The sequence below is a fragment of the Schistocerca cancellata genome, chromosome 1 (genome assembly GCF_023864275.1).
Source record: "Schistocerca cancellata isolate TAMUIC-IGC-003103 chromosome 1, iqSchCanc2.1, whole genome shotgun sequence".
NCBI lineage: Eukaryota > Metazoa > Arthropoda > Insecta > Orthoptera > Acrididae > Schistocerca > Schistocerca cancellata.
In genome coordinates this window covers 63,962,975-63,975,236 of record NC_064626.1, presented here as the reverse complement: position 1 = coordinate 63,975,236, position 12,262 = coordinate 63,962,975, and the positions used below count along the sequence as shown (strand labels likewise).

The 12,262-nt window shown below is 40.1% G+C and overlaps 1 protein-coding gene across 2 annotated transcripts in view; it reads left to right on the top strand.

Moving 5' to 3' along the window:
* The window catches only part of LOC126164949 (anaphase-promoting complex subunit 1), a 361,025-nt gene that overhangs the window by 59,366 nt on the left and 289,397 nt on the right, over positions 1-12,262 (top strand). For both annotated transcript variants that reach the window (XM_049920281.1, XM_049920280.1), the window contains exons 6-7: positions 2,370-2,500; positions 3,911-4,164. In XM_049920281.1, coding sequence (XP_049776238.1) covers positions 2,370-2,500; positions 3,911-4,164 — 385 coding nt within the window. The remainder of the gene's footprint in view (positions 1-2,369; positions 2,501-3,910; positions 4,165-12,262) is intronic.

Sequence of the window (12,262 nt, the reverse complement as noted above, 5' to 3'; positions counted from 1 at the left end):
TGTGGTATGGGGAACATTTGCAGACCAAGTTTGGCGCACAGTGCCTGTCTGTGATGCTTTTGTGAGACCTTTAGCGTACCGGAAAAGGTAAACTGCAGATCCACTATCCACAAGTGACCAAACTGTATGGGAGTGATTTTTTGTTGTAGGGGTGGCAGCTGTCAGAATGCCGATATTGTTGATGGTTAGTGGGTTTAATATGGACAGAGTTACAGACGAGCCATCAGAGAGATGGAGGTTAACACCCAGGAAGGTGGCATGTTAGGTTGAGGACCAGAATAAGCTGGTGGGAGAAAAGGTATTGAGGTTGTGATGGAATGAGGATAGGATGTCTTGGCCATAGGATCAGATCATGAAGATGTCATAATGAACCTCAAGTTGACAATGGGTTTTGGGAGGCTAAAAAGGCTACCTCTAGATGACTCATAAACAGGTAGGTATGAGAGGCTGCCATGCAAGTGCTTATGGCTGAGCCGCAAATTTGTTTATATGTGTTGTGATGAATCATAGTGACTACCTGACAGAAGAGTTCTGCCAACATTCTGACTCCTCCACATACATGTGTTACCATAGTGACCCTATCCCAGAACTCCACTGTAACCTGCAATTGCTACTGAAATGCTTAGACCCATCCCAGAATCTATATCCTAAAGTCCATCTCCCTTCTCACCCCAATGACCCCACTGTACATACACTTTCTACGGGCTTCCCAAAATTCATTAACTCATCAATCCTGAATGCCCCATTGTGGCTGCTTATTGTCTCCACTGACCTTTCTTGTTGACCAACAGCTCCAACCAATTGCGCTAAGCCTAGCCTCTTGTATCAAAGATAACAACCACTTTCTCAACCGACTCTTGAGTATCCTCACCCTGTTACCACCTGGGTCCCTACTTGTCACTGTTGATGCAGCTTCCCTTCTGTCCCTTTGACTCCAAACTCACTACCTCATACCACATACACTGTACCAAATACATCCTAACACACACTATTTCTCCTTTGAGGGAAAGATATGTAAACAAATTCAAGACACATCCTTGGGCACCCGCATGGTACCCTCCTATGCCAGCTTGTTTATGGGGCATCTAGAGGAAGCCTTCATAGTCTTCCAGAACCCAAAACCCCTTGTCTGGTTCAGGTTCATTGGTGATTTCTTCATAATCTGGATCCAGGACCAAGACACTCTATCCTCATTAATCCACACCTCAGCATCCACTCTCCCATTAGCTTCTTCTGATCCTCTTCAACATGATGAACCATCTTTCTGGACATTGACCTCCACCTCTCTGATGGCACTATCCACACCTTTGTCCATTTTAAACCTATTAACCACCAACAGCACCTACATTTTGACAAGTGTTAAACACACTAAAAAGTTGCTCCCAAACTGTCTGGCCACCTGTGGACGGCGAATGTTCAGTGACGAGAATTCCTGTGCCCGCCGAGTATGCTGGAAGTCTCACAAATGCTTTCAAAGACAGGCACTAAGCTCCAAACCTAGTCTGCAAGTGGAGTTCCCATGCCTTATCTTCAAACACTCCTTATCCTTCGCCAAGACTTTGATTATCTATCATCCCGAAAATGAGGCACATCCTACTAAAGATTGTTTCCATCCCTCCGAAAATGGTATTCTGTTGCCAGCCTAACCTATACAACATCCTAGTCTACCCCTATAGTTCTCCCCCATGCCGCAGGTGTCATATCCCTGTAAATTATCCATGTACAAGACTTACCCAATACACTGACCCAGCATATATCACTCCAGTCCTGTCAGAAGCTTACTCCATCCCATCAGAGACAGGGTCACTTGTGAAAGCAACCAAGTCATGTGCCAACTCTGCTGGAGTTACTCCACAACATTTTCTGTGGGAATGACTGCCAACCAGCTGTCAACCAGAATGAATGGCTAGAATGGCTATTGTCCAACAATGTCCAAAACTGAGTTGACCACACAGTGGTGCAACATGATGCGGAGTACGACATGCTAGAGTTCAGTGGCTGTTTTGCAACCCATGCCATCTGGATCTTTCCCTCCAACTCCAGCATTTCTGAACTGTGTTGGTAGGAGCTATCGTTGCAAAACATCCTTCACTCTCTCCAGGTGTGTGTGTGTGTGTGTGTGTGTGTGTGTGTGTGTGTGTGTGTGTGTGTGTGTTGCGTGTGTTGCGTGTGTGTGTGTTGCGTGTGTGTGTGTGTGTGTGTGTGTGTGTGTGTGTTTGCTGTGAAAGCTAACAGCATTTCTATTTTCCTTTCTGTGCACCTGTCCATGACTCAATGCTTCTGCTACTTGGTGAGTGGTCTCCTTTACTCCTAAACCATAATTAACATCAGTGCAAATATAATAAGTTTGATGCTTTTTTTCCTTGCAGTGACACTCTCAAATATATGTGATCCATGCCAGAAAATTGTATTTGTCAGTGAGGAACCATCTGTATGTATGACATATGACTCAAATTGTGGACTTCACAGTGTGTGGAAAATAAGAAAGGTGCAATCAGAGGTAATTATTCAGTAATTTTAGTGTATAGGTTAAGTTAAAGATATAATGCTAAAAAAAGCTAGAATCAGCCATACCTTTTTAATGAATGATTTATTTCACCCTCATTAGTTTTTGGCCTAGGTCCTTTGTCAGAGGTTGACGAGGGGTTTTTTGTATCCATTTCATATCTTTTATTCTGTAATTTAAAAAAAGAAATTTATGGTTTTGTATTCTGCAAAAACTGTTACATTATATGCAAGATCCGTACATTTTACTTGGTTGAGGAGTAGCTTTACCTTATACACTACTATATAGAGATCTGCTTCATTGGTAGATGACATGACATGGATTATGTTTTGTGTGGCTTCTTGCAATTTAAAGATTCACTGACACAAAAGCATTTTTAAGGAGACAAAATGGCTGTATTGGTATTTTACCAAACTTGAACAGAGGTTAATTCCGAAACTTCATGGAAACTCAAGTAAATGTTTCCACCCCTGCATGCTGGGAAAATTTTTGTTTGTATGTAAGAGAAACAGAATAACTTCTTCCATAGAAAAATGTGAAGTCATGAATGTAAACGTCTGTGAATCATTTGGAAAGTTACTCTGGTGCTGATTATGGGATTGGAGAATATGTTGCAAGGACAGTTCTAGTTGATCAAATTCAGGAAGGTTGGTGTACGACAGAAGGATCCAGATGGTGCAGATTATGAAGCAGCCCCATGGCCTCAGTCTTTGCTAGCCCAACTCACATCCACTTCTAGCCCTGCCCTGTGACCCTCGCTTTTCTCATTCTACACTCTCACCCTTCTCTCTTGTGTTTCTCTCATCCTGTCACTATCTGCCACTCTGAATCCATTCCTCCACATCATTGTGCACTGCATGCAAGCCCCCCTTTCTGTGCCAGAATGACTTCACAGTCACCAGATTGCTATCCAGTGCTCTTGCTGCCTTTCCCTCTCTGATACCAGGCACCCTTCCTCACAATCCTGTAACCTGTCACCCAGTTGAGCTTCAGTGCGAGCACAAAGCAGTTGCCCAAGACATTGTAGCCGTCCAGGTGCATATGCTTGTATGTTTATTCTGTTAGCTCGGAAGAAGGATTCATCAGGAAGCACAACAACATTCTCACTTCAGGACATGCTGAATTGGAACCTTCACTCCTTCCATAATTTATATTTAACCAAGGACTTTCCTACTATATTTATTGTCACACGGTGTAGATATAGCAGTTTTTGCAGTAGGAATTAGTGAACCCCTTCATATTAAAATCACAATAGGTGCTGATAAGCAAGGCCATATTGGTCTCTCATTTTAATAGAAGTATGAAGTGAAATATTATAAAGTGCAATATTAGCCATAAGTGTGTGCTTTTAGCAGATTAGTTGTTTAGCCTGTTTTTTATTTTAAATGTTTGTTTATTGACTAGGAATGTCGCTTCTTCTATCCTGATCAGTCAAATACTACATTGAACCACTCGAGTGCGTCCACATTTATGGGAAACGTAAGTGTTGTATCCAATAGCAACCGTCTCTCTATTGGAGCCACACGTATTTCGGCTCCTGTTACTACTGCTGCTTCTCTTAGTGTGGCAAATGTCACTGCTGGCCTGGGATCTTGTCGAGGCAGCCCAGTGCTGCCTTCCTCTGCTCGAACGTCTGCAAGCTCCTTCAGCCCTCTTGGGTGAGTTATAAAGCATTGCTTTAAAAATTGTAGCTATTATCAAAACTTTATACCAAAAGAAACACGTTAAAGCATCAGAAATTTGAAGAAATACATCTGTCAAAGTTGGCACTGTGCTGAAGATACATTTCTATTCAAAGCAGCATGATACCTCATGCACAGACTATTGATTTTGATTTTGATCTTGATCTTGATCTATCTCAAATAAAAAATATTTAAGGTTTAATAATAGGTACACTGTTTTTGTTGTACTGATTTTTGTTTATTTTGAACTAGTTTTCAGCTTATTAGGCCATCTCCAGGAAGCAACATACTATTGTCTGGAAGGGACACCGGTTCTTAAGTAACCAAACATTGTAGGTGAAGATAAAATCACTTGCATGTGGTGTTGTGCTCCAAAATTGTTTTTTAGTGTTGAAATTACATTTTACACAATTGACAATGTTAAGCACAATAAATAATTATACTGCACAATATTACAGGTTGAATGGATTTTTTTCTGAGGTCCTGAGTACTTTCCATTTACGTTGTGCAACAAACATTTTTTTGCCCCTTTGTAAACTAAACTATAGGCAATGGACAGTAGTCCACATAGTAATTAGAATGCATAATTGTTACAGGACATATGGTTATGATGCCACAACTGAACACTAGCAACTTATATTGAGAAACAAAATGTTTTACGTTGTAAATAACATTTTAATGGAGTGGGCAATTCTTGTTGAAGAATGCTGGTTCTGCTTTCTTGCAGCACTGGTGTCTTCTGCTAGCACCGGACGCTTCTCCGAAGATTTCACTGCTAGGAAGGGGAAATTTTCACTCTCTCTCTCTCTCTCTCTCTCTCTCTCTCTCTCTCTCTCTCTCTCCTTATTCAAAAATACGCTACTCGTGGAATATCATTCAATGCACCAGAACATATTTATTTCCACTTAGTACAAAAAAAAACAACTAAACTTTATGACGTAAGCCCACATATTACCGGGCACCCAAGATCAGTTAATTACACATTTTTGAACACAATTAATACATAAGATTTTATCGTGGCTGACTATCCACGTCCAGTCCACGTACTCTCAACAGCAGTTCAACGTCTACTAAAACAGTCACTATCTCGAGTCCATTTGTTTTTCAACAATACAAAGCTACATTACTCTTTGCAGCCGGCCACGGAGATTCCAGGCCGTATGTGATTATTCTTCGCAGGTCGCGCTGAACACTTGCCAACGCCAACGAACTATGTCCCTTCCAGTTTCGCCTGCACAAACAATAAATGGGTGCAGTATCCCATGCTCATCCTTACGCCGTGCTTTAAAATAACACGTGTTTGAAACAGCTGGAACACAAGTGTCTCCAGACTTTCATAAAATACTGGGGGCACTACACAATATTTAACATAATACAAGGTTAAAATGTACAGTATTTAAGTATTGCAAGTTATGTTGTTGAAGTTTGTGGTTTAAAGAATAAGAAACTAGATATCTTAGGTGTTGCAAAACAATTCAAATCACTTAAGAAAGGCAAGTCTTTCGGTCCAGATGGTATACCGGTTAAGTTCCTTTCAGAGTATGCAGATACAATTGCACCTTTCTTAGCAATCATATACAACAGCTCACTCAACGAAAGGTCTGTTCCTTCAGACTGGAAAGTAGCACAGGTCACACCAATATTCAAGAAAGGAAATAGGAGTAACCCATTGCATTACAGACCCCTATCACTGACCTCAATTTGCAGTAGGATCTTGGAGCAAATACTGTTCTCGAACATTATGAATCACCTTGAAGAAAATGACTTATTGATACATAACCAACACGGATTCAGAAAATATCATTCTTGTGTATTTTTGAACAATAAGAGAGAGAGCGAAAGAGTGAAAATTTCCCCTTCCTAGCAGTGAAATCTTTGGAGAAGCGTCCGGTGTTAGCAGAAGACATCGGCAATGCAAGAAAGCAGAGCTCTTTATTCCCATGAAGTAATGAGTGCTGTCGACAAGGGATCTCAGATCGATTCCATGTTCCTAGATTTCCAGAAGGCTTTTGATACTGTTCCTCACAAGCGACTATTAATCAAATTGCATGCATATGGAGTATCATCTCAGTTGTGTTACTGGATTCATGATTTCCTCTCAGAGAGGCCACAATTCATAGTGATAGACAGTAAAAAATCGAGTAGAACAGAAGTGATATCTGGCATTCCGCAAGTTAGTGTCATAGGCCCTCTGCTGTTCCTGATTTACGTAAATGATCTAGCTGATAATCTGACCAGCCCCCTTTGCAGATGACACTGTAATTTACCGTGTAGTAAAATCGTTAGACGATCAATTCCACTTACAAAGTGATCTGGAGAGAATTTCTGTTTGGTGCAACAAGTGGCAATTGGCACTAAACAAAGAAAAGTGCGAGGTCATCCACATGAGTACTAAAAGAAATCCGATAAATTTTGGGTATATGATAAAACGCACAAATGTAAGGGCTGTCAATTTGACTAAATACCTAGGAATTACTATTACGAGCAACTTAAATTGGAAAGATCACATATATAATATTATGGGGAAGGCGAAAGGAAGACTGCGCTTTGTTGGCAGAAGATGCAACAAACCCACTAAAGAGACAGCCTACATTATACTTGTCCGTCCTCTGCTGGAATATTGCTGCGTGGTGTGGGATGCTTACCAGGTAGGATTGACGGAGGACATCATAAAAGTGCAAAGAAGGGCAGCTGGTTTCGTGTTATCGCGCAATAGGGGTGAGAGTGTCACTGATATGATACGCAAGTTGGGGTGGCAGCCACTGAAACAAAGGCGGTTTTCTTTGCGGCGAGATCTATTTACGAAATTTCAATCACCAACTTTCTCTTCCGAATGCGAAAATATTTTGTTGACACCCATCTACGCAGGGAGAAATGATCATTATAATAAAATAAGAGAAATCAGAGCTCAAACAGAAAGATTTAGGTGTTCCTTTTTACCATGTGTCATTCGAGAGTGGCATGCTAGAGAAGTAGTATGAAAATGGTTCGATGAACCCTCTGCCAGACACTTAAGTGTGAATTGCAGAGTAGATGTAGAAGCCTGTTGTAGTTTAATTCAGTGTAGCAGTATGTGTCATGGTGGCAGTTTTTGGGTATGTGGCATGTTCCTATCAACCAGCCATATACCCACAAACAGTCACAATGACATATACTGCTACATGGAACTAAATCACAACAGGCTTTCGTGATCCTTACCCCAAAAACTTCAACAATATAACTTGTTATACTTTAATACTATATATTTTAACCATGTACTACATTCAATATTGCCCATTGCTTAAAAATGTTATTTACAATGTAAAACATATTTGTGTCTCAATATAAGTTGCTAGTGCTCAATTGTGGCCTCATAACCATATTTCCTGTAACAATAATGTATTCTAATCATTGTGTGTACTACTGTCCATTGCCTAGAGTTCAGTTTACAAAGATGCAAAAAAAATGTTTGTTGCACAACACAGATGGAAAGTACTCATTTCAACAGTATCTCAGAAAAAAGATCCATTTAACCTGTAATACTGTGTAATTTAATTATCTGTTATGCTTTGCATTATCCGTTGTGTAAAGTGTAATTTCAAAAATTAGAAACAAGTTTTTTCCACAACAATCCATGAGAAGTGATTGTATCTTTGCCTATAATGCTTGGTCACCTAAGAACCAGTGTCCTATGCAGATGCTAGTTAGTGGTTTCCTGAAGATTGACTAATAAGCTGAGAAATAGTTTGAAATAAACAAAAATGACAGAGGGATAGAGAAACAATTAAAATTGCGCAAAAGAGGAAAGGCCGCTGGACCTGATGGGATACCAGTTCGATTTTACACAGAGTACACGAAGGAACTTGCCCCCCTTTATTGCAGTGGTGTACCGTAGGTTTCTAGAAGAGCATAGCGTTCAAAAGGATTGGAAAAGGGCACAGGTCATCCCTGTTTTCAAGAAGGGACGTCGAACAGATGTGCAGAACTATAGACCTATATCTCTAACGTCGATCGGTTGTAGAATTTTGGAACACGTATTATGTTAGAGCATAATGACTTTTCTGGAGACTAGAAATCTACTCTGTAGAAATCAGCATGGGTTTCGAAAAAGACGATAGTGTAAAACCCAGCTCGCGCTATTCGTCCACGAGACTCAGAGGGCCATAGACACGGGTTCCCAGGTAGATGCCGTGTTTCTTGACTTTCGCAAAGCGTTTGATACAGTTCCCCACAGTCGTTTAATGAGCATATGGACTATCAGACCAGTTGTGTGATTGGATTGAAGAGTTCCTATATAACACAGCGCAGCATGTCATTCTCAATGGAGACAGTGATTTCAGGTGTGCCGCAGGGGAGTGTCGTAGGACCGTTGCTATTCACAATATACATAAATGAGGCTTTTTGCGGATGATGCTGTGGTATATTGCGAGGTTGTAACAATGGAAAATTGTACTGAAATGCAGGAGGATCTGCAGCGAATTGACGCATGGTGCAGGGAATGGCAATTGAACCTCAATGTAGACAAGTGTAATGTGCTGCAAATACACGGAAAGAAAGATCCCTTATCATTTAGCTACAATATAGCAGGCCAGTAACTGGAAGCAGTTAATTCCATAAATTATCTGGGATTACGCATTAGGAGTGATTTAAAATGGAATGATCATATAAAGTTGATCGTCGGTAAAGCAGATGCCAAACTGAGATTCATTGGAAAAATCCTAAGGAAATGCAATCTGAAAACAAAGGAAGTAGGTTACAGTGTGCTTTGTTACAGGATCATTTAGTAATCGTGAAAGCGTTACGGAGATGATAGATAAACTCCAGTGGAAGACTCTGCAGGAGAGATGCTCAGTTGCTCGGTACGGGCTTTTGGTGAAGTTTCCAGAACATACCCTCACCGAGGAAGTCAAGCAGTATATTGGTCCCTCCTATGTATATCTCATGAAGAGACCATGAGGATAAAATCAGAGAGATTAGAGCCCACACAGAGGCATACCGACAATCCTTCTTTCCACAAACAATACGAGACTGGAATAGAAGGGAGAACCGATAGAGGTACTCAAGGTACCCTCCGCCACACACCGTCAGGTGGCTTGCGGAGTATGGATGTAGATGAAGATGTGGAATGGCTTTTGGTACTTAATTTGTTTCTATGGTCAAAAATCTGTTTCTATGGTCAAAAACATATAATTAAGAGACTATCAATTGAAACTGACGTATAAACGTGCAGTAGTGAGTGTACAGGAGAACTTGTCACTCCGATGTGATGGATATATTTACTATATGTGGTACAGAATTACATGTAACCTAGCGGAAACTGGAGCAGATGAAATTCTTTCAAAAGGGCAAAATGAAAATATGCAGCAAACACTCTCCAACTGTAGATTTTTTTCTGTAATGATGACGTAAGACTAGAACTTTTAGCTCTCTTGGGCTCTTTTTTGGGGAATTTGATATTTGAGGGTGTGAGAGGACCTAAATACCTGCCGTTGTGTACCAGCTGGTGCATACAACAGCTCAATAGTTCATATGATTACAAATTATGAAAATATTGCCTCAGCATATATTGTAAGTGTAGTAACACGATTCACGTTTCCATCGCACTCCACCTAGTGCAGACCGGGAACTGTCTGTTAGGCATGCCCGATATGAACTTGCCTGAGTTGTTGTTGTTCCGCTGGCAGAGGGCGCCGAATTCTCACGTGCCCTCTGGTGGGCGGGACTTTACTTGCGGCAACTACTGCCTGTGACGCGCAGTGCCGATGTGCGCCTCCTGTGATCTTTCTGGTGGCTGCTGCAAACACATCTCCATTCCATTCTGAACAGAATTTTATCATAGAATGCAGCAATGAGTTTATTGAAAACAAAAAAGTATGTGCATAAGGAAATATTGTCTGGCAACAACATTCATGCCAAGACAAAATTGAGACAAGGAACTTGAGAATCAGTATGTAGAACTGATGCGGTTAACAAATGGAAGATGTTTTCAGAACTTATAACTTGCTACATTAGAGTTAATCACACTGCACTGTTAACAATATTTTTAAACAGTGGTGTCAGCAGGAAACAGATGATTGTAATAGAGTCATATGTAAAAAATTAGCAACATTGTACAGAAGTTAGTTATTGTATTGGAGATGGAATTGGACATGGAAGACCAAAGATAAGAAATGTAAAGTTTGGTGCACCACAAGGATCCATTATGAGCATTTTCCCATGTATATGCTAGGTGAATGATTTCCAGTAGTCCTGCTAACTATTACCTTATTATCATACCTGTTAGACACAGAGTGCAGTATGCATAAGTACAAAGATACATAAGTTAATTGAAAAAGCAAACACTTATTTTCAGGATGAGAACTTGAACATTAAATGCAGCAAAACCAATCTCAATTAAGAATTGTTTTATTTGGTTTAGTGCACTACTTACTTTTGCAATTGCACGTGGGGCAGTAGCTGCCAGATCAGTGGAAGAAGGGTTTTTATACTAAGAAAGAAAGCAGTAAGAATTATGGGAAAAGTAAAGCCAGCATCATGCAAAAACAATTTTACTAGTCATAATATTCTGGCTATTTATGTTGTCCATATATTATAAATAACAAGTGAAAAAGACAGTAAATATGTAAATGGAATTCATAATTAAAATACAAGACACAGCAAATGATTGACTTTGACAGCAAAGAGCCCATACAGCAAGGCAGCAGTTCGTAATACTTTACTGTTAAAGGAGCTGAAATTGTGTGGAAGTAAGTATGAAAAGGAGCATATATTGAAATGCCCATATAACATGGAACATAAATGAATTTGATATAGAAATGTGATGGTAAACTCCCTCAAATACAGTGATAAATTTGATGTGCAGATGTAGTATAGAATTTTTCCTCTTTATGTTATCTGGGATGTATATCTTACGTAGAAATACCATATATGTAGACTTACTGACATTACCTGCATGTGTAATATAATACATGTTAAGAGCAAAAATTTAAACGAATACACTTACTAATTTTTGTTGGACATTTCCACTGATATGGATAGTTTTGGACATGAATGCTCAAAATTCTGTTTAAATCATGTAGAGAACTTGGAGAACATTGCCTCTGCATTGTTTCCTGCACACACTTCCTTCCAGCTTTGCTTTAACAATAAGTATCTTTGAAAATTTGTAGGTTTTATGTTTTGAAAAAGGTTCTTTATAGTTCTGCAGTTTAATGAGCTTTTCCAAACCGGATTTTATTATAACTTTTAGAGAAAAATGATCTGAGAGTGCAATATCGTTTACAGATGTATCACAATGCCTTCTGTCTGTATTAGTGATCACATGATCAATTAGTGATGATAAATTTTTTGTTACTCATATGCACTGTTTGCCAACACTAAAAACTAAGAAGCCATTCATGGGGCTGCTACTGATTTCATCTATAATATTTGTGTGTATGTTCCCAAATAAAGTTATCATATTTTGGGGAGTTGAGAGTCTGTGTAGAACAGTTAGTTTATTAAAAAAGATGTCTAGACTACCACTAGTTGATTAGCACACACAAAAAATGGGTATCTAAATAATCTAAGAGTGAAGATAACCACTAAGAATGGCAGAAGTGTTGAGTTGTTGATAAGCACACACAAAACAGAATGAAAACTTTGCCAGCTTTTGGAAGAAATCATTTGACAAGCTAGAGTACACACACACACACACACACACACGCACACACACACACACACACACACACACATTATGCGAGCAACAGACACAGTGCAGTTTAGCTGGTGGAACAGGGTGGGATGAGGATTGTTTCTGGTGGGGTGGGTAAAGGGAGAAATTGGTGGGAGGGAAGAAGTGGAAGTTTGGGGTTGGGTAGCTAGTGGCTCGGAGGGAGGCAGAAGTGTGTTGGCTAGGTATGCAGGAGGGAAGGCTTAGTATGTGCATGGGCTATGCGTGTGATACACTGGTGCCAGAAACAGTGAGATGTGGTGCACAATGAAGATTGTGGGAAGAAACTGACAGGTATAGGATATTGGGACAGTGGGTTAGTGGAGGTTGAGGCCAGGAGGACTGTGGGAGCGAAGGATGTGTTGTAAGGATAACTCCCATCTA